General features: G+C 33.7%; 2 protein-coding genes across 2 annotated transcripts; both read left to right on the plus strand.

Moving 5' to 3' along the window:
* The first annotated feature begins 19,355 nt into the window (after positions 1-19,355).
* Positions 19,356-20,156, plus strand: LOC116341080 (heterogeneous nuclear ribonucleoproteins A2/B1-like). Its single transcript, XM_031767939.1, has 2 exons — positions 19,356-19,517; positions 19,637-20,156. The coding sequence occupies exons 1-2, from the start codon at positions 19,437-19,439 to the stop codon at positions 19,988-19,990; spliced, it is 435 nt and encodes a 144-aa protein (XP_031623799.1). The 5' UTR covers positions 19,356-19,436; the 3' UTR covers positions 19,991-20,156.
* A 458-nt stretch (positions 20,157-20,614) lies between these two features.
* LOC116340887 lies at positions 20,615-22,851 on the plus strand. The gene is made up of 2 exons (XM_031767622.1): positions 20,615-20,800; positions 20,870-22,851. The coding sequence occupies exons 1-2, from the start codon at positions 20,693-20,695 to the stop codon at positions 22,718-22,720; spliced, it is 1,959 nt and encodes a 652-aa protein (XP_031623482.1). The 5' UTR covers positions 20,615-20,692; the 3' UTR covers positions 22,721-22,851.
* The last annotated feature ends 848 nt before the right edge of the window (positions 22,852-23,699 follow it).

Genomic DNA, 23,699 nt, shown 5'->3' on the forward strand with positions numbered 1-23,699 from the left:
AGATTTTTACGATGCATATTTCTGACTTTTAATATCACTTTTGACATCGATGGCCAAAAAACTCGACTCAGTTTGCTAATTAAACAAGCTTTGTACGAAATGATTCGATATTCATTTTAATTTGGTTGACGCTTTTTTCCGCGATCGTCACGTGTATCAAAATTTGTTTCGAACACCTAGGCGTCGTCAATATGGAACGGTAAACTTTAACGAATTTGGATTTGAAATTCTTTCACATATTCAGTCATTCAATATTGCGATAAAAGTGCGGCAATAAAATCAACTCCTACATATTTCTATTGATTCACTGCCATCAAAGATCTTTAGGTTGTATATGCTACCGAATAGATAGAAAAGATACCGATTGATAAATAGAAATGAGAATTTCAGAATATTGCTTGTTCTGCTTAAAGAAATTAATAAATTAATCGATGGTTTTTAACATCATTTGATGAAAACCACATTTATAAAGGTCGTGCAGACACCGCATATAAATATATTTCTTTTTCAAACCGAAACAAAAAAGTCAAAAATCATCGTGCACACATTAAATAAAAACAGTAGCCGCTGCCGGCATCACCTTGCATTTATCTTTTACGCTCGGAACAAAACTCAATTATAACACTCAAGATTGCGATTGATGAAACCCAGCCGACCAAATGGAGAGTATTGAGAATATAGATCGAAGTAGCGCGTTTAAATCGGTTAAAACATTTTTCAATTGTTCGTTTAAAAAATTATGATTGAAAAACGAACCCAAATCTCCAAGTGTGAAATTAATTTGATTAGAAAAATGTACAGCCGTATTCTCACGTCGGCGGTGAAAATGGGAAGTTCGATTAGAAAAAGCGAAAGTTGCCACGAATCATGACGCAGGATGTTTAAATTTTAAACGGATTTTTCGTTTATATATTAATGCGTTTTTTTTTTCTTAATTTTGTTTTTCATCAGCGATGCGCAGTTATGAACTAGAACACACATTATCAATGGTAAAAATGCTGTGTCATTGAATTATGATACGCATTTTGTGTGGAATTTTTCGATTTCGATCAATTTTCTTCGCGCATCTTGAATTTAATGAACACGAGGGCCGATGGCTGCATTCTTCTCGGTGTCTCATTGTCTGCTTTGACGCAATCAATGAGATTTGAGCCGTCAATGAAATGTTCGTCTCAACCAAAATCATGAATCGATTAATGAAAATCAAACAAAATATTCTAATTTCATTCATGGTGCAAGATTCATTCATGATTTTTACAGCCGAAGTAAATAATCAAAGTTCGAGTGTAATCAAAACTATAATCGAAACAACGATTTTCACCCGTCTGACTAGAATTCCAATGTTTATTGACGTCATTTCTTTTTTAACAGGAAACAAAAACGCTTTTTCATATCATTTTCATATACACTTTTTAAAAAATGTGAAAAGCGGCGTGTAACCGCACAAAAACACTGCACTTTCTGAATCGTAGTTTGAAACAACTGAATAAAAGTTGCAATTATACAATGAATTATACGAAGCATGAAATTATGAAATCGATATAATGTGACTGTATTTCACACGTTTGCACTCAAACAATGTGTCATAACTCATACGTTAATAGGCTTATTACACGATAAACATTACATTATCGCGTGCCATTATTTTAAATGAAAAATGTAATTTTATTAAAGAACAACAAAACGTACAGAGAAAAAAGACCCTCGAAGAAGGCATTCTCTCCTGAAATCAATGTTATTGTGGTTCCAACCAAAGTCACACTTTTTTTTGCTTTGTTTATTTATCTCTGCGATTATAGAGTTTTGGCAGAGAGACGAGACAGAGAGAAGAAAAAAAAAACATACAAAAAGTGGGATCATGTAAATAGCGTTCTACATGAGCGGAGCGCGTGTGCCATTGCACAAATTTATCATGTGAAAGATTAAGAACATAGTGTCATCTCATTGTTTGAATTTGTCTGTTCTAAGAGTGCAGCATTACTCTTAGCTCTCTTGCTGTGTGTATATGTGTTTACTTTTGCCACACACGCAGAAAGCGCATAAGCCACGTTCATTTTATGCGCACAACGTAAGTGATGGAAACAAAAAATAAATAAAATAAAACACCAACAAACATGATCACGTGTCAGGTATTAAAAACTATTTACAAGTTAAGTCTAAGGTATGGCTAATACGCGACACTCGTTTTTTGCCTATTTCATCTGACTGAAGCGTATGGTGCACATTGCTGTGTGATATACGATACATATATTTGTCGTCAGTTAGTTCTTGTTGTTTCAATTGCAGTCGCAGTCAGTAATACTCCGCAACTGTATCTATTTAATGAATGCGTGTCAAGATAAAATGCATTTGATATTCCATTTTTATTACGTGTCACCGTTTTTACTTTCGTTTCGGAATTAGAAATGATCTCTTGCAAAAAAAGAGAAATATTACAATTGGAGTGTCATCGATGGTGTGTGTGTGTGAGCGTAAAACGCAATGGGCAGTAATAAATTGTCCATTTGATTGTAAAAACAATCGAAGTTTCGTGTCAAAACACGTGCATCCATATGTTTAATTTCGCTTTACACCAGCAAAATCGGCAGATAATTGTATAAGATACAAAAAGTGTGCGTTGTTAACTTGCTTATCTTGTATGATCTATGTGTGTGTGTGGAAAAAAGGCGGCGGCGGCAGTTGTACGCATCAAACAAAATTGTCATTCCAAATAACAAATATGTTTTGTTAGCTCTTGGCCAAAAAGACGCACAATCAGCAACAAACTCGAATTTATAACGAAGAATTTTGATGGGATTTCATAAGAAAATGTTCAGTGATTTCATGAAAACTGTCACAAACAGCAAATGATTTTCAATAAATATATTCCGGTTTTGTAATGCAATCGGTGATGTCGAAGTGTTATATCGATAACACGATCAAAATCCTCTGGAGGTTCTTCACACATCGTCGTAACGACGGAAGCAAACCAAAATTGTTATTCGTGCTTTGTGCGCAACCAAAGTAGAAAAAAAGGAACAAAAAACACAAGCCGTGTGTGTGTTGCATATCATTCGAATTTTACAGGTGCGCACATTTAACATCACTCACACACTCAGCATACTTGTGTACCGTTTTCTTTTCTTTTCACTCGATTTGTAGTTGTGAGTGTTTTTATTTTTGTTTTCTCCGCACTGCACAAATTCCTTCATTTCACGCATAGTTTTTTCTTTTGCTGCACAAACACTGAAAATTGATGGCATAGATAAAAGTTTTAGCTCGCACCTTTTATGACAAGTGGAATATCATGTTTTCATGACAGCAAAACAAAAAATTATTCATTTTATTCAATTCGATGTGATCAGTGCGTGTGTTGCTTTTTTGCTCTCTTGTTCGCGATATTGCCTCGTTCGCTTTGTGTCTCTCTTGCCAAAAGTCATTATTTATCACACTTTACACATGCGATGATTTAACTCTCCAGTCGGATTTGGTTGCATCGGGTTCTTTTTTTTTTGTTTTACACCAGAGTTAAGAGAATGTGACGGATCATTTTTCAGATAGATTACGTGAATGGCCAAACAACGATATCACACACACATACACACAAATTTGTACACACATTACAATGTCATAACACGAATGAACATGAACGTAAATAAAAAATAAATAAATAAATGTAATTTCGTGCTGAATGATGATCAATGCCGATGCGCACGGAACAGATATAAGATGAGATCGTCATCATGAGAATAAGAAAAGCAGTTGTTTACAAGTGTTGACTTGCGCCGAAGGTAGAAATCAATGCGAAAAACACTCATAAATTTAAATTAGTTGTGTATCAATTTATGATGTACATGAAAAAATTTAATAAATTACAATCGTTACCTCGTGCACACACAAAACACAAATCGATAGCATGCTGATTAACGAGCGAATAAAGCGATTCTAAGCGATTCACACAATGACATTAAAATCCAATCCGTTATTTAAAAAATGCAAAAGATATGCTGAACAAGATAACAAACGGTGCAAAGCATGATATTCTGCATTTTAAATAATTATCAAAAATTGACAAAAAAACACTCCATTTATTAGTGAAAACAAAAAAAACGTGTATAATTTAGAAATTCGGGAAAATATATGATAAAAATGTGCTGAACTTGTGGTCAGATTGCTAATTAATATGTTACTCACCTAGATCCAATTAGAAGAAATCAACAAACAACGGCTATTTTTGGATAGAACACTCTATTTTTATAGATATTCATATTTTGTGAAGAAATATTTTCTTTATCAATTTGGATTGTCAGAGACCGTTGCGAAAAGAGATTAAAAAAAATGCATGGATATTAAGAGAGCGTACAAAAAATTGATAAAAAAGTATTCTTCTGGATATCTTTATAAGTAGATAGACAAATGGTATTTATTGCTAGACTCTTTATTTAAATCTCATGGCTCTTTATTTTCAAAACCTTTTATGCCACCGTTATTTTCCAAAACAAAAAACCATGTCGAGACACATTTTTCTCTTTCCATTTCTATACATAAATCGATAAATTTATAAAATATTCAATTTTTTTATGATCTCTCAGCAAGATATTGAAATTTTATAAAGATTTTTTCGATTTGCAGCAATCCATGGATAAGTAAGATTAACATCGATTTCACCGTTGCATACACACATTGAAAATTCGTTTCGTGACATATGCAAATATTGATCAATAAAATGAAACGTTTGGTCAACATTTTAAAAATGAACAAGTGATTAGCACATTTAAACCTTGTTCTAATTAATCAATGTATCTAAATTTGCTCATTAATTTGATCATAAAATATGTTTATTTTTTTATTGATTTTCTGAAAATAAATATCGTTCACATACGAAAAACCTTTAAAATGGCACATTTGTCATAAACTTTTGGCAATTAAGATGGCAAAAAAGAATCCGGCTTTTAAATGAATTCCACAAACGAAACTTGATACATTCCCACATAGATCCAATTAATAGACATTCTTATGCACAGTTGGATTTCGATCAATAGAATTTTGTTCATCTTCCTCTCTCTCTCTCTCTCTCTCTCTCTCTCTCCGACATATTCACAAAATATGATTAAATGTGGTTTTAAATTTCCAATATCATCTTAATTTCCTCTAAATTTAATTATACAAATTTCTATGAAATCGTTATCATAATTCGAAAAATAAGCAATAATTTAAAAGAGCATCACCTCGTGCGATGAAGATTCACCTGAATTGATTGGGATAACACGAAAAACGAGTCGAAACAAATCAGAAATCAACATCAGCATACAATGTATTCGAAAGGAGAAAACGGAATATAATTTTCCCATCAAATTTATGCTAAGATACCTGACTTTGCTCATTTTAATATTTCCACGTGCAGTTGGAAAGCAGCAGCAACATCGGTCGCACCATCCGCAACAACCATACAAATGCCTCACTTCGATTCATCGAAGGTAGCATCACAGCACACAATTCAACGGCATATCTTCGAAATGCAAATGTGGCCATCGTTTTTAATTTTAATAAATTTAAAATATTCACCGACTTCATTTCGAGTGGCAGTGAAAAGAATAAGACACACAAAGAGAAAAAAAATACGGTGATTTCTGGTGAATTCGTTAAAACAAACAGCGCATTTAACCAACAAAAATAAAAGAATATTTCATTTTATTATTATTATTTATGGCTGATGACAGTTTTGATACGGTCGTTGGGTCTTCTCTCGTATTTTTGTCTTTGTCTATCGAACGGAGTAGCATTCATCCTAAAATGCAGTTGTCTTTTATTGTCATCAGTGCTGTAATGTCGATTTCATAAAACAAAAGACCACATTTATTCAATAAATGAACAACAACACGAGGTGCATGAATAAAAAAAAAATTGGAACAAAAGATCACCATAGCTGTTCGTCATCATCGTCAGCGTTGTTGTTTTTGGTTTTCTTCTTTGGAGTTCGAACTACGTTTCATTTACATTATGAGGCTGTTGAGCTTCTTACTCATTTATCCACATAACCTGAACACATTGCTCTCTCACTGATCGATCTGTACACGCTTAATCTATCGTCAAGTTCGTGAGAGAACGATGGTTTGCGCGCGCGCGTACACAAACACACATACGGAGAGAAGAACGGAGACAAAAAAATTATAATAATATGATAAATATTCGTATAAATTGATGGCGCCTTATGGCAATAAATAACATTTTTATTGTCCTTTTTTCCTGCACAGCACACAGCAATCACCAATTTTCTTACCTGTTTTCACCTTACAGATTTTTTTTTGCTGGCGTAGTGACTATTGATACGTATGCATCACCAACACACAGTCACAGTTGGTAGAGATTCATCGACCGTATGGAGAAATATGATTTAAAGATGCTTATCAATTTTTTTTATATATTTATTTTTCGCTTGAAAACCAAGAAAGAATCGAATGACACGAATAGCAGCAGCATTTCAGATTGAATATGATCAAGGAAGGTTTTTATTACCTTTATTTGCTTGAGAACGAATGAACGAAATGAATCGTTTGTTTGTTTTTATGAAATATATATTTTATCAGTGGTGTGTGCAATAAAATTAGTTTCAACAATTCTACGCAAATTAAAGTTTTGTCTCTTTCTCGGTAGATTTCGAATGAAAAAAGAGTTAAGAGAGCGAAAAAAAAAATCCATCAAGAAATAAAAAAGCATAAAAAATAAAGAATAATTTGAATATTCCAGAAGGAGTTGTTACACTGTCTGCGGTGAGTGTTTTTGACCTTAGCAGCCTTGAAATACCATGTCGTAAACTCATTTTAATTGATTGAATGTAATCAATCCATTCTCGATTGTCCGTTTGTCACCGAGAACCGCTTAGAATCTATAAAACAAAAACAATTTTATCTCACTTCTGTTTCGCATTGGACTCTAAACGTTTAGATTTATAGAAGCCGAAATCAATAAAAAAGAAACTCTTTTTCTACGATGATATTCATGGCATCGTTCGTTAATTTGTTTGAGTTAATTTAATTTGTGTATTTCGGATGAGAAACAAATGAAGACACATACAGGGGAGAAAAAGGGAACCATTTTATGACGGAAACAATATCGTTGAATTCGCAACATACACGTCACTAATCTATATACCGATCAAGTAGTAAAAACTGGCGTGTTGCGGTTACATTTTTGTTTTGTTCATAATATGCACGTTTCTTTCTTACTTCGCCATCTTCTTCTTTGAATGAAGACCAAAAACGTTAATGAGTCTATTCTGAATCAATGTAAATTGATTTTAATCTACCGAGAAAAATGACATCTACATCTACAGTTCTACACACTCCGAAAACAAAACCTTGATATCAATTATTTCAAACAGAAATATGGAATCTGCGTCAATAGTTTATGGCATTTAAGTATAATTTCAAATGATTTTTTCGTGTTTTGTTGATTTATCGATTTGAATTGTAAATGAGATTTTTGAATCATTTCGCTTACAGACAGACAGACACACATTCAGCATTAGAAGTGCGAATAAAGAAGAAAATTGAAGAAAAATTATGAATGCTGTCGAAAAATTAACTACTGAGTTCTACATTTAATCGGTATTAATTTATGCAACAATCAATAAATATATTTTGAATAAATTATTGATTTAAATGATATTCCATATGCCACACCATAGCAGTGTAGTCCATCACATTTATTACGTTTGTGCCATTTGATAATGCGCGCGTGAGAGAAAAAAAATGAATGGTTGCCGCCTCAAATGGGATGAATGCTATAGACTTGAAATATATGGTGTTCGATGTACGTATAATCGATTGAGAAATGTCAAAACACTTTGCTATCCGTTCATGTACGAAACTGTAAAAATTGAATCGGCATCAATATTGATATCATTTCCATAAATGAAATCGCTCCACATTTTCGATGTTTTGCGCATATGTTATAATTTTATATGCTGATTTACTCGGGCTGATATTTACCGCATTCACATTCACTTGCGATGAATATGAGAGACTATAATCAAGGAAATATAAATCATGTCGAATCAAAAGCATTATCTCTCCCTTTGCCGTATGATAAATTTAAATCGTTTTGGCTCCGCCAATTTCTTGTTACGTTTACGTACAGGACATCAAGTGAATATTGTCGAGTGGTATTGTCTTTTTCAATGCGTCATGACTTCACATGGCCATAATCATTTATTTTATTATTTTTCATCACGAAGAAGACATGGGCCGGGCTTATGGATAAATCTTTGGCGAATAGATTTCTGTTTTTTTTTTGTTTTCAATTGCGAAAAGAGACAATTTATAAATGTCAGTGTGTGAATGAGCATTTTTTTATATCTCTCTTTTGTCAAATTGGGGGAAATTGAAAAGGCATCAAACATTTTAAGCATCGCTCATTGACGATAATGACGAAAATCGTATTTTTCCAATGAAATATTTCAAATCATGCCATTTAAAATCGAATGTAAACACATATTTTCAAAGAATCGTCAATTAATTTATTCGGTCGATTTCATTGAGCAAATACTTGTTTTGGGTGCACATGTCCATATTTTTTATGACTTAAGTTAATATAACAAATAAACAGAAGAGACAAAAGTACGGTTCTTATAATAATTCAGTGCAAATTTCAATGTGTAAATCATTGCGGATTGCGTGAAAAAGCCATGCTCTTTATTTCCAACCAAAGAAATGTGTACGCATTTTTCGGTATATCGGTAAACTGGTTTTGCTGCAAGCACAATTGCGATGTTAAGATGCAAGACAAAAACAACACATTTTGCATTTTTGCAAGTAAGTAATTCAAAGGCGTTCAATTAAAAGCATATAAGCATTTTGCACCACTTTGGATTGCAAATATTTTATGCGCACGGCTTTTTTTTATGTATCTCCACACAATTATTTTTATCGTTTAAATTGTTTAGTCAATTCAGGTGCAACAGCCAGCAAAAGGCATACGAGAACATCAGAAAAATGTGTAAATATTTATCATATTTGATTGGATGTTTGTCACATGATTACGATATCCATACATATATATTGATTTGCATTTTTTGTCTGGAATTCCGTTGCATTTGCATTTAGCCTTAAATTCTGTCGTTTATACTCATCATCGTAAAAGGTATGAAAAAAAGGTCGCCATGTGCAATATTTCAATTAATACTCACAAATTAACTGAGATTTTCACATCTTTCGATCAATAAAAAAAAATGTCATTTCAACTCCCTTGTTGAGTGTACGTTTCTATTGATGCCAAATGTTTTATTTTTTTCAATATTTTTTTTTTCTAGCTACAAATTGTTTCATTGTGACAACGCAATTTCTGGTGTATTCACAAGCATGATAAATTGTCTTGAATAAAAGAGAACGAGAAAAAAATGCGGTTATTTGCATTGTTAGTAATTTAATAAAGTGTGTATTTGAGGATGAGCATTGAGGGGATTGACTACTATCTCTCTCATACGTCGCACATACATGCCAACAAATTTCGAAATGTTTAAAGTGAGTAAATGAAAGATGGCATATGTGCAAATAACACTAAATGATATTGATGCCATTTTCCACAGATAAAAACCCATTGTCGACATCAATGTCGTACATACATAGATGTATATGAAAAGGATGCGAGCATGCATATTTATTTATTAGTATGGGCCATGAAAATAGATATGACAAACAACAATGAAATCACGACCACAGTAAATATTTGCGGCTTATGGTGATAAATTGAAATGGAACCACGTTGTATTGTTACCGAGACCAAATTTCATCCGAAAATGCGTATTGAATTTATGACGACGACGACAACGATTGATGCCAAATAACGAAGATGAAGAAATTGCTTGTACACATATTTTTCACTCGCAACATGCTCGCACTTTACTCTTGTTCGCAAACTCTCTCTCTCTCTTTTTTTTATCTATCATTCCATTTGGCTGCTGTTTATTATTATGTATGAGATGCGTTTCAATGTTAACTGTTATTATTTGCTTATTCGATTACATATATTGACACCGGTTTCATATATGTGTATATTGGTCGCTGACACATAAAATTAAATATAAACGTATTTATTCGGTGTATTCGTGCATTTATCCATTTTTACAAATTGGATATAGCCCGGCAAAATACCGAGATCGTTTTGTGATTCAAATTGAATTCTTTTTCTTTTTTTTTCATTCTCTCAAATCAGAAACGACCATCTCGCAGATATGTTCAACTACCAGTAGCTCATAAAAATTGACATTCAGTATACGAAACACGGCACAAAGCCAACAACAACACTTGCAGTGAACGACTCAACGCGAAAAGACGAAACAGAGAGGAAAAAAAAATTGCCACAAAGTCGAAAAGTGGAATCCAACTGTGAGCAAAAGACACCATTTACAGCATCTGAATATAAATAATTGTATGGGATGCAACCATTTATTTTTATACCATTAAATACACCGCATTATGATTATAATATCGACAGCAAATGGAATTATGTTGATTTTCATATATGACAAGGGGAACATATCGGCACATTACAGCTACTTTGATTGTTGCTTACTGCTGCTGTTGCTGCTGCTTTTACTTTGTATGCTGTTGATGTGTGTGCGCGCTGCGATTTGCGGTTGATAGATATTAAAGAACGACCATTCTGCTGTCATTCCACTTGGATGGCACCAAATGTTCGAAAGTTCTTACATGTGAACTGAAAATTAATTAAGTGTGTGCTTCAGTTAGTTTCCCAGTTCAAATAGATTTAATGTACTCAATGAACGACCAAAAGTATGCACTTTTTTTTGTTCTGTGTTGACAATTTTCGAGTTTCTTTGAGTGCACATCGTTCGATTTTTATGCTCGAATGGCAGGTAAAAATGTATGATTGATTGACTTTCGCATAAGTATTGTCCTTATGTGCGCGTGTATGTACGTCGTTCATAAAAAACACGGTTTGCACATAATATGAATTATAATTGACAATGCAATCACATTAAAAGAGAAAACTCGGGCTGCTACTGCTCATCACGCCAAAAAAATAAAAATTGCGATTGACATCTAATTTTGTATTGACAGTTTGATTTTAAATTTAAATTCGATGAAAGTTCGATACACAACAGCATGCATTAAAGTACATATGGACACACAACGAGCGTACACATCAAACACAAAATTCGATTCATTTAGCGTACATTCTGCTGAACGGAATGAGTATCAAAAAAATACACACATACGCCAATTTCGATTTAATCGAAAAAATGCTCTTTGGTTTTTCGGCTTTTGCTGTGTGTATGCGTGTTTTTTTTTTTCGTTTCAACCGGTTGATGTCGTTTCATTTGTCTGTTAAGTGTGTTTTTGTATGTTGAACATGACAAGTAATTGATCAGAATAATTTGGAGCACGTGACGACGTTTAAGCGTAACAAATTACAGCAATCAGTCTATCGATCGACCGCAAAAGCCAACAAATAGCGAATGAAAAAAAAAAACACCAACCATCGATACACGTGAAATATCGTACTACACACGTTGCATTTTAGCCACCCCAACCAATAGACGTGTGTATGCAATGAGAACTACAAAAAAGCCTACGAACGCGAATTGCACCTATTGACCTGTTCATTCAAAGGTAAAGACTAGTTTGCAGCCGTGCTTCGGTGTCATTTTCCGCATTGTCGAACTCGTCTTCGAGCCACACCATTGTGTTGCACAGAAAAAATGAGAGAAACGGTAAATGCATTTCGAATAATTTTTTCGAACGCCAGTGGGCTTTAAATCGAACAACAAAAACAGGGTAATAATGCAATAATTGCCCACAACAAACTAAATAATTGCGTTGATTTGTTTTTTTTTTTAATTCCGTTTAAAAACAACAAAAACCATTTCCATTCAATACAATCACAAAATATTAAAGACATAACACGCTATTTCCGGTTCGTTGATTGCGAAAATGTCAATTTAGTAATGGGAACATATTGCAACTGAATATACGTCATAAAATCAAATTGGCCCGTCTGATTTAATAAGTGTCTTTGATTTCATAAAAAATTCGAAATAGTCAAGCGATGATGATTGATAAACCGAAAAGAAGGAAATGTGAAGAAACGAAACCAGAAGCTTGTTAGAGAACGACAAATAAATGTTTGAATCACATACTGTCGTCGACATTTAAAGAATTAAACACGAAGACAAAGTCATAAACATTTTTTTGGAAATAAAGCCATAAATTAATTTCCGTTTGAGCCAAACCAAAAAAACAAACGATGAAAGAATTTATAATTAATTAAATGACCGAAAAAGAGACTGACAAAATGCCCTTCGAGATTATTTAAAATGGAATTTCCCAATTAAATTGAACCATTAAACCGATAGGTAAAAATCAAATTTCTTATGAACACATATGCATCGATTCGGTCGAAACCTCTAAATTATCACCCCGAAAAATCAAAGCGATTTCGTCTTTGTGAGAAACTAAGGAATGTTAGAAATAGATCAATGATTTGAATTCAACAAGTTTATGTTGTGCGTTTGACGTAATTTTCAAGTATATTTGTTATCTATATTCGTGTGGCATCGATTCGTTTCGATTGAATTGATAACTTCGACCATTCAGCAGCATCATCTTCATCGGTCACGCTCAAAACCAATGTATTCAAATGAAACGCATTCATTTGTCTATGATCACAACCAAAATACCGATGTGCTGAAATCAGGAACGAAAAGCATTGAAATCGAAATCATCTTGCATGGCGCGCATATTCTTCAAAATTCTATTTCTTCCTCCTTTCTTGTTTTCAAACTTAATGTATTTATAACACTACAAATAATAATCGTATAAAAAATCCAGTAGCGTTGTTCAACGCAGCTGGATACCGGCCGTTCAAGCCGCTAAAGATACAACACAAATAACAAGAGAGAGAAAAAAATACACAATCACGAATCCAGTCAGCGCATTCTCACTATTCCAGAACGGACGAATGAATACACGAATCAGTTTCTTGCGTTCATCGAAATGGAATAACATATAATAACGCTAATATGATCAACAAATGGTCGAAAGCCAAACAACAAAGATACATGCAGCGAAGAGAGCTTGAACAAGAGAGTGAATTTTTGAATAAAAAGACGAAGAAATATTTTGATCGAATGTAAGAGCCAACGAACGGCAGGAGCCAAATGGCAATATTATTCATTTTTCATCTGAAATCAAAGCGAGAGATTGTGTAAAAATAGTTGTACTTTTCGCAAGTAATACGCAGCAAGGACGCATGTATTTGATCATATCAATTGTGGCCGAAAATATGCCTTTTACTTCGCCAGAGGATGAAAGAAACCCGCAAAATTCGGAAAACCGTTTACTTTTCAACTGTTTTTTTTTTCTCTTCTCCTACTGCATTGCAGCATTCACAAACCGGTCATTGCCAATTAAAACTCATTTTTACCTCATTACCACTCCGAAACAACAGAGCCTTTCATCAACAAATGAAATGATTAATGAGCCGAAAATGAAATATCCAAATTATGATAAAAATGATTATGATGATGCGTTATAGAGCAAAAAGTTCATGCACACAGTTGCCGTTAATTGCGTGCTGTGAACATTTTTTATGCACCTACTAAGCTCACCGCACCGAAACATCAAGCGGCACTGAAATAAAACAGAACACAAACTCAAGTCTCTCTATGTCTCTTTCTCGATTCTCTAGAGCCGAAGAATACCAAAGCGATGAGATGTGGATAATAAGACAACGGAGCCGTACAATTAACGAACACTAAAATGAAATCACAAGCGAAAATTAAAAGTATTTCATTAAAAAAAATTCGAACAGAATTTTTCACATTTAGAGCAATTTCGAAAGATGAAGAGCAGATGCAATTTCGAAGATTTTTTTCATTCAAAAATCACAACTCGTTCGACGGATTCATTTTTGTGTGATTTTTATGATGAAAAATTTCAAAATAATGATTACGAATCTTTGGCGAAAAAAAAGTGAAATCGCCGAAAATTTTATGAGTTGGTCAAAATCTTTCGAATATACATCGTAAAACATAAAAATATGATGATTTATAACCATAACTGGAGCAATTTCATCAATGAAAAATCATATTTGATGATCATTGATTTCATTCATTTTTCTGAATTCTCTGAAAAATGTATCAAATTTGATTGTTTTGACTTGTTCGGCTTCTAAATATCCATTTGATTGCATGAACAATGAACGCTGTGCTCGAGTGATTCATTGATTTTGGGCGTTCTCAGGCAAAAGTTGAGACAAGTTGATGGCGTCAGCTGATGACCAGTCGCCTCACCAAAATTGGTAATAAATTTTCCACCAAAATGAGCACAAGAGCATGAAATTGAAAATAACATTGTCAAAAATGCTGGTTTTTCTTTCATAACATTGTTTATGAATGGATCTCTCAATACGGATCTTTATGCTGCAAAACACATTACCTACACATTCTTTTTCTTGCCTATGCCGAATAATTGATTGTATTACGTAAGAGTCTGAAATTTTTCTCTCTCTCTTTTCAAAGTGGACACAATGGTAATAATTCAATAGATTTATCAGAAGAGAAGAGAAAAGAATGTGATCGTGTCCTTTCAAATGAGATGGAGTGAATCAGAAAGGAAGAAGCGCACGACATATCACAGACAAAAAGGACATAAAATGTCGTGAAATCGGCTTGTTCATACCGTTGATGGAATATAAAGAGAAGAATATGCGGCCAGCGGCACCTAATGAACATTAATACCCGATACAAAACTATATTCTTCTAATGCATTTTTGTGTTTATTTTTTAAACGTTTTGTTTTAATATTTTTTTCCTTTTTTTTCAGAAAAGAGTGAACACAGAGGAAGGAAAAAGGCGAATTGCTTGGGGGTAGAGTGAAGGCGCCTAGTGTCAGAACATCAACTGATTGTGATTGAAAATTTATGTGTCGCCGAATCTTTTTCTATCACGTTAACAGTCATGCCTTTAATGTGTTTAAATACGGCAGAAGGCATTGCGCATATCAAGTGATTTTTTTATTGAAAAATTGAAAGAAACAAAAATCGTGATTTTAAATTCATTTTAACCTTTGATTTTGTCGTCATCGTCATTGTCTGTCCTTTTGTTAACACTGAATTATTAGCATTTATCTAGTGAAATATATATGAAGAAAAAAAATTGTTTTTTCCCTGAGATTGTGTCATCGACTCGCATTTTGTATAAAATACTAACAACTTTTCGATATATTTTATGATGAGACTCGTCACAGCCATTTAAAATTCATATCGATTATTGGCATCTCATAAATATTGAATTTCGATAATCAAATATTTTGAAAATAACGAATTTATGGATGATGATTCAGACTCTGAATTTCAGAGTCGACAGACCCATTTCGTTGTGAGAACTGAGAAGGAATTTCGGGCGTTCATTGAAAAAATATGTAATTTTTGCTTTTAAAACGGTTTCGAATCGTTTGTCCAATTGAAAAAGAGTCACTCTTCCTTGAGATCAACGGGAGGTGAAAAATAGAAACAACGACATTTTTGCGCATTATTCGACACAAAACGATGGAAATCTATAACAAACGGAATGTCATTTTTCATTTTTCATAACTAACAGTCTTCGTTTATTGTCTTACAACAGTTCTTTTTTCATAAACACACACCCACACACACTCATTTTACACTGGAAAAGAGTTGTTCATTTACAACAGTAATGCACCATGGTTAATGTGTAAGTTCATTGTGTTTCGTGTTTATGATGTGCAGTGTGCATTGTGGTTCTAAGAACATTTCTTATGTTTTTATATTGGCGTTTTTGTCCAAACAAAAAAATTAAGAAAAAGACGCAACCCCATACTGATTTTGTTCATAAAATTAAACAATAATTTTATAGTTAGTTGAAGTACCCTTTTTGCCGACTCTTTCTTCACACATGCGCATTGAATATTTTTCCACATTGTTTTAAAATATGATCGTCTCTCTTCCTACATATGCATATCTTATACATTCCTTTTGCGTTTGGATTTTTGCATTTTAAACAACGGTTCCGCTGCATGAATCGGTAACACACACCCAGTGCGACGAACTATTTTACCTGACTTCGTCTGCGTCTGAGTAACAGAGCCAAGACTACAATGTTAAGAGTTGGTTACTTGACCTTCACTTTTATTACTCTGTACAAACAGAAGGTGGCGGTTGCATTACTTCTTTTCATTCCTTCTCTCCTCCTTTTTCACATCTTTTTCTTCTTCTTCTTCTTCTTCTTCTTTTGTGTATTCCGATTTCTGCTGGTATGAATTCAAAACGGCAAATATTCTATGCATGAACAATTTGAAAGAAGCATATTTTCGTTGTATGAATTCGGATCACCCCTACAATTTTTTGATCATTAATCAATATTTGCTAATTCTTTCATGTTGCTCATTTTGAAATTAGATTTTCTTTATTTTCACATTACTCCGAAAAAAATGCTCTTTTTTCTCATTTTCATGTTGTTCGATGACCGAATTTCGTTTCTGGCTTTTTTTCTTCATTCAGGATTCGCCTTTCACTCTTTATTTTTTGCTCGTCATTTTTTTCTCAAAAAGCAATGTCCATCTGCCTGAAATCACATGATGCGCTGGAATTGGGTCGAAAACAATGTTTTGACTTTGCAACACATTTATGTCATTTTTCATCGTTTTTAAACTAATTTCATATGTTGTGTGTGTATTTTTCTTTATGAAAATGGAATGATTCATCAAATTTTACTCGAAAAAATCGATTTCAGTTCAGCCAATTTCGGCACTTTGATATTTTATCCGCTTTTTTGTTCTAAAACATGAATTTATTCAATGCTTTCGTTTCGAGAAAAATTCTCTATGAATTTATCTTTTGTCTATGGTGCAATTCATGTATGTGTCGCATATTTTGTTATGCCATTTTTACACTTGAAAAAAAAATGAATGTTTACTCTACGTAAAATAAATGAAAGAAATTTGCATTCTGAGAAGCAGTTTTTTTTTCTTGCAAAAAAAGAAACTGTATGTGTGCAAAAACAAATAAAAATGTAAACGGCAAAGAGCCAACCCGTTGCATGTGACAACGACAAATGGATACAGAACAATTAGTGTGCCTTATTTAAAGTGTGAGCAAAACCCTTTCCGAGAATGAGTTCTATTGTTGTTGTTGCTGTTGCTTCAATGCACTTTCCATCGTTGCAGTGTGTTAAATGTAATCGTGTAAAGCGGAAAAGAAAGATGAATGCCAAAAACATGAATGTGCAACTATTGTTTGTGCATATTTGTCCGAAATAGTAAATATTTTTCGTAAATGGACACAAATATTTTTTATAATTAGTTGGGATTAGTTTTTATTGATGCCTCGTAAATCATGCATTTCGAATGCAATGTTTTTCTCTATGTGTGGTGTCTCTTCTGTAGAATGGAAAAGAGTAAAAATTTACAACTTCCGAAAACGGTTTTGACATATGCATAAATCCGAACATATTTTCCGAGTTAAAAATGGTTATAAAAATTCAGCAGGAAATACGATCATATTCCTATTGAATTAGGGTAAACTGAAATGAATGAGCAGATTTTCGCTTGGAAATTGCATAAATCACACTTCACTTAACAATACAAAATTCAAATTGAATTTTAAGCGATTTTAATTATTTTGACCGACGATGACAACAATCAGACAGCCCATCAGATCATTTAGATGCATATAATTGCATGCGGTGAATATCACTTGAACCTTTGATCCTTCGATACTCGAGAGTGTGAACAAAAAAAAAACAGTGTCAGAGAGCGTGGCTGAAAAACTTTTAGTAACTGTACATTGTAGTGCCTGTTCACAGAGATTGAATCATGGAATCGGAGTGATAATTCAATTGACCATTTATTAAAGCCCGGCTGACCTCAGTCGCAGTTCACTCTCATTTTGACCGTACATAAATGAGAAACATTTTCGTTGGGCCAAATATTGCATTTACCACATCAATTTACATTTTCGACGAATAAATAAAATAGATTGAGAGCAAGAGCGAAAAACAATTTCAATGGATATGAAATTTTCAAGAGGCCAAAGCAATAAATGCAAAATTGAAAAACGGAGGGCATCATTTTACTGCTGGTACAATTAATCAAGACTCAAATTACCGTCAAATGTTATACCGCTGCAAATGTTGCAAATATTGATTCGATGATGAACGCCAATACGATTGTCCCTCTTTTGCATTGCACTATGAAAACTGATGTGACAGACAATTTACGGGCAATTGTAGCACGGTTATAGTTTTGCGTTTTATTTATTACACTTTCGAAATTGAATCGAAACCATGACTCGTTCGGTCCAGTTATGCACAGACAAAGTGCAATTTCGATTTTATTACTTTTCATCATATATCTGTCTCTATTTGTAGAATAGTGTATGCGCGCGGGTTTAAATTCTTTGCCCATTGTGACCACTCATGAAATGACCAATTTAGGCAGATGTAAGCCGGCATTAATGTGTGAGTGTGTGCGCGTTTGAAAATCGTTTCATTTGTTATTCGATGACAATCCTTTATTATATTGAAACGAAATGGACGTTCTCCGGTTTCTCAATTGAATGTTTCATAACGGAAACAATTTCATTTCAGAATTCGGCAACATTGCAACCGAAATGCAATAAAATATGAATTGAATTAAATTTCATTTCAAATCGATCGATCACAATTTCCACACTCTTAATGAGGGGATTAAATTTTATATGTGTGCCATAGTTTTCTATGTGTGTGTGTACTCTACAATCTCTCAATTGATGACCATTGTCCACTCGACAAAACCATGAGAATTGCTTTTGTTTGAATTATCACATTCGATTCAATGCGAACGCGATTACTGTGTGACACACATTGCCATTTTCATTGTTAAACTACATGCATCGGTCAAATTGTTCCAATTCTATAGAGAGACATGTGTAAGGGCGTATCAAATTGTCACACACTTAAATTGGTCGCTCTGTTTGTTATTTCAAAAAATTGCTCACTACTGCGAATTTGCTATTCTGAAGGGTCATCATCATACACGCGCTATAAAACTAATCGAAAACGTCTTGATAATTTACGATATCTAAAAAAATACGCTTTGGCCGTAATGGAAGATGACGAATTCAAGTATGTAGCTTCCTGTAAGTTGAGAATATTTTTAATTTTAAACATGTTTTAATACAAGCTGTGAATCATAGCTCTTTAGGCGTATATCGTTGATAAATAGTAATAATATTTATACAGCGACAAAGCGTGTAGATAAAAACCGTTGATTCATTTTTACACAATAACAACATGATAAGATATCAGCTTTTTTACGTATGAATCGATCTACAAATAGCCGAAGCAAAATGCACTTCAACAAATTGCAAAGTTGACAGAATAAAAACGAGCGCACAACTGTTTAGTTCTGTCGGTTTCATTTTTAATTAAATTTTAAATGTGTTTTGACTGTTGCGACGACACAATGAATAATAACATTAGCACCTCAACCACAGCTTGGGATTCAAGCAATCCTCAGGTAAGTTATTTTATTTAAATCACATTTTCAATATATTTGAAAATATAAATATTGAACATAGTTTAAATGACATAAAGAATTGAGTGAAATTGATTAATTGTGTTCATTTTAAATTACAGCCGGGAATTGGTAGTAATGTGGTTTCATCACAACCAGGATTCATTGGTGCTGGCATGGTCTCATCACAAGTAGTGACGGACAGTGGATATCCTGGAAATCCGAGTTTTGGTGGAGGAATCAGCTCGTCACAAGTAGTGACAGACAGTGGATATCCTTCAAATCCAAGTTTTGGTGGCGGAATCAGCTCAACACCCAGTTATGGCGGTGGATTTGGAGGTATGGTCGAAACAACTCCAAGTTATGGCACCGACGGTGGAATGGGAAGTCACCAATATACTACAGACAGTTCAAACAATTTGGGTCAGTACAGCAATGAAATGAGCTCTTCATCATACAACACAAATTCATATTAAATGAAATAAAAATCAAATTAAAGAGATGATTATCAAACACAAATTACGTTCTTTTAAAATTAAATAAATATATCAGATAAATCGCCTTATATTGAAAAATAATATATCAACACATAACCTATCAAAAGAACAGTTTATATAAAGACAAACTCAATTTACACCGATATTTTTCTTTTTTTTTCATTTTATTTGTGAAATCTTCATTAAAAATTCACCCCTGGTATTGAAATAATAAAAAAATACATGAAACAAACAAACTCAAGTAATATTGTTATTATCTTTTCGCTGAATGTTAAAATACTAGAAGAACACTTGAAAGGTAATATTATTTTCGTATTGTGCTCTCTTTACTCACAGTTTATTCATATCGTTTGCCATCACATCAAAGTCTTTGAAAAACCTTCAACCGCAAAAATGCCTATAGTCTTCATTGCACGTTTTGTATGAATGTTAGCCATAGTTTATCAATTCAAACTGATAAAACACGAAAGTAATAAATATTGTCAATCGATAAGAGGTATAGAATATTCGATTAATAATTACAAATCAAGTACTAATCAGGTGCTCATGCGATAAGATATCGACATTTTACTCCTTCCGTACCTACGCTTAACATGAAGATAGATCGCGTTTAACACGCAAAATTCATCAGAATTACTACAGATTCGAATTGGTAAGGTTCAAGTTTTTAAAGTAGAAAAAATGTGTTTAACCTGTTTGTGTTGCAAAAAGAATACAAAAACTATACCAATTACGAACGATGCGATTCCGGTTACACCCAAGAATCCCGGCACATTTATACAAAAAGAGGTAAATTATAGAATGAAATGTCTGCCAAATCAACGAAGAAATTTATAAAATTTAAATTTTTCTTCCCAGACAAGCAAAGATCGTGCAGTAGTATCATCGCAACCAGTTGGTCGTCCAAGACCAAATAATCTACCAGAGAAGGGCACAAAACGACCAATTTCATCGATTCAATTGCCCAATATAAAACTTCCCAATTCTGGCCATGCCAATACACCATATAATACACCAAGCAATCCTCAAAACCCAGATATTGTAGTCATCGAACCGGAAAATCAATTGAATACCTCACAAATTGCGACTGATAGTAGGAATGGAACTTCAGACTCCGAAATCGTTGGAGAGCTAATACCATCGACCATTGTCGAAAATGGTCCCAAATCGGAATCAGAGCCAAAACCAAATGCAGAAAGTCAAATTTCGACTTCGCAAATCGTCATTAAAAGTGGAACTAATACTGAGTTTCCAAACCATGAACATGCTAGTGAAACACTTCAAACTACAGTGATTTCATCAAAAACTGTTGAAAAAACGCGAGAAAATGGTGAAATTATAAATGGCAAAAGTGAAATTGAGAAAAATTTGTCTCAAAGAACCGCGGTAAGTTCATCAAACATTGAATCAACCAAATGTGAAGTACATTCAGTTACATCATCAACAACGAAGGTGACTTTATCACAATCGACAAGTGCTGGACTGATTAATGGGGTTATCGCTTCGGAAACAACAAATGATTTAGCTAACAAAAATGTGATTTCAAGTGTAAATGAACAACCTGCTTTAGTGGTTGTTTCGGAACCGGCCGGCCAAATCGATTCAAAAATCGAGGTTACTCCATCAGAACCGATATATGCTGTGCCCCAAAAGAAAAAGGAAGAACATCAAATGTTAACCACTGAAGTCGTTGTTGGTTGTTCCCCGGTGGATAGCTCGAAGAAAACTGATTCAACTCAACAAATGGCTGCAACGATTGAGGTCACTTCATCTGAACCAATTTATGCGGTGCCCTATAAAAATAAAGAGGCAGAGTTAAATGGGCATATCAAAGTGGAAAGTGTTGAATTGCGAGATTCCAAGGAAATAAATCGAGAGGTGTCCTCTGAAAATCGAAGCAGTACCTTTGAAGCATTCAAAAATTTCGTGGGTGGATTAATGTCATCAGTTTCATCACATTCATTGTCGGCTGAACCAAAATTAAATGGAGATAGTCACATTTTATCTTCTGTAATCGTCAACGATAGTGATAAGATGTCTAAAGATTCTGCAGTTGATGTAAAAGTAGAATCAAAAATTGAAGATGTACCGGAATTGAATAAAAACTCGGAAGAAAATCAAGTGGTTACTACTCAAATTCTTACGAATGGTTCAACAGACGTTGGCTTATTAAGTCCTGCGTTAGTTAGAGAAGTTACAACTTCCAAAATTGATGTGCTCCCATCAGAATTCTTTCTTTTCAACGATGCAATTTCATCATCTGTTACAACAAAAAGTAGCTCTTTTGTCGAGTTACCAAATGATGGATACCACAAAGAAGTGTCATCATCAACAGTTGAGGTGATTTCATCGCAACCAAAATCGGAAATGGATATACTTGGAAACGATGAAAATCATGTTATTTCTACGGTAACTGTTACAACTGGTCCAACTATTATTGAACACTCTACATCGGAGTATAATTCAAAAACTGACCTATCTTCAGAATTGACGGCATCCAAAAGTTCTTTCGAAGAAAGACATACGGCGAGCACATCGTATGAGTCAACAACCGAGCAGCATTTTACTAGCACTCACGCATATAGCAGCAGCAGTTACGATCATCACGTTGATACCTACGATTCATATGATCGCAGCTCACCAGTTGACCATAGCAGTAGCTACGATACACACGATTCAAACGACGGTAGTACATTTGATTGTGACTAATTTCATTTAACTTTCAAATATTATACTGTATAATAATCCATCATTGAATCGATGAAAAAATAAAATATAAACATGTGCAGAAATCGCAAATAAAAGGATATTCGATTCATTAAAATTGTTAAACTGTTGAATGGTTTTGAATTTTTGTTTCCAAAATTGTTTGTTCAGCCGCTCAAATCCGACTTTTGGCGACAGTTTTCTATTTGCTTTGAAAAAAAAAATCGGCAATTTAGAGCAATACTTTTTTGTCAAAGTTGCACTCAATATCTCTGAAATCAAAATCGGATATAATCCATGGCATTCAAACTGAAAGAAAAGATCGATTGTACTGTGTGTTTATTTTCTATTATTCCCAAACATATAGTTCTACTGCACAAATACAACCTCAATCTTTTTAATCACACACACAACCGGTGCATTTGTGTCGGTATCTTTTCAGTCTCCATATCATTGGCCGGCTTCTAGAATATAACAAAGCACTCAAATATTGGGCTATGTCAACAAAAATATGATTCAAATATTGTTAATAGTCGTCGTTTTATTTTTTCTCTTCTCTTTTTTTTGCAATCCATTGTACTTCGTAATCGTTGTCATCGATTGTTGTCGGCAATGTTTCTCTCTCTCCCCTCTCTCTCTCTCTCTCTCTCTCTCTCTGTTTATTCCTTTCCTTCAATTCTTGTTTGTTGTATTTCATAATTATTTAAGAACTGATGACACGTATTTCGGTTACATTTTGAGATTATAGCAGGGTACAGCACTTTTTTTTAGTTCACTTTGATTCAATGAATTATTTGAATTGGTTTCAAGCCAAAAGCTGATATCGGTATTTTAGATGAAATTATTTGATAAAATTAATCAGTTCTTTAATTCAGTCCCATATTTGATTAAATTTAATTTTTTCGGTTTATTGCGCACCAAAAATATTGAGTCATTTTGCGCGGCACATTAATAGATAATAAAAGAGAGAGAGAGAGAGAGA

The sequence above is a fragment of the Contarinia nasturtii genome, unplaced genomic scaffold (assembly GCF_009176525.2).
Source record: "Contarinia nasturtii isolate CC-2019 unplaced genomic scaffold, AAFC_CNas_1.1 Cnas_scaffold_695, whole genome shotgun sequence".
NCBI lineage: Eukaryota > Metazoa > Arthropoda > Insecta > Diptera > Cecidomyiidae > Contarinia > Contarinia nasturtii.

What these genes read in the sequence shown, in the direction of transcription:
- LOC116341080 (XM_031767939.1), top strand. Translation starts at nt 19,437, where the DNA reads ATGTGTTTTGACTGTTGCGACGACACAATGAATAATAACATTAGCACC. An exon ending in GGGATTCAAGCAATCCTCAG is followed by an intron (nt 19,518 to 19,636) that starts GTAAGTTATTTT and finishes TTTAAATTACAG; the next exon opens with CCGGGAATTGGTAGTAATGT.
- LOC116340887 (XM_031767622.1), top strand. Translation starts at nt 20,693, where the DNA reads ATGTGTTTAACCTGTTTGTGTTGCAAAAAGAATACAAAAACTATACCA. An exon ending in GCACATTTATACAAAAAGAG is followed by an intron (nt 20,801 to 20,869) that starts GTAAATTATAGA and finishes TTTTCTTCCCAG; the next exon opens with ACAAGCAAAGATCGTGCAGT.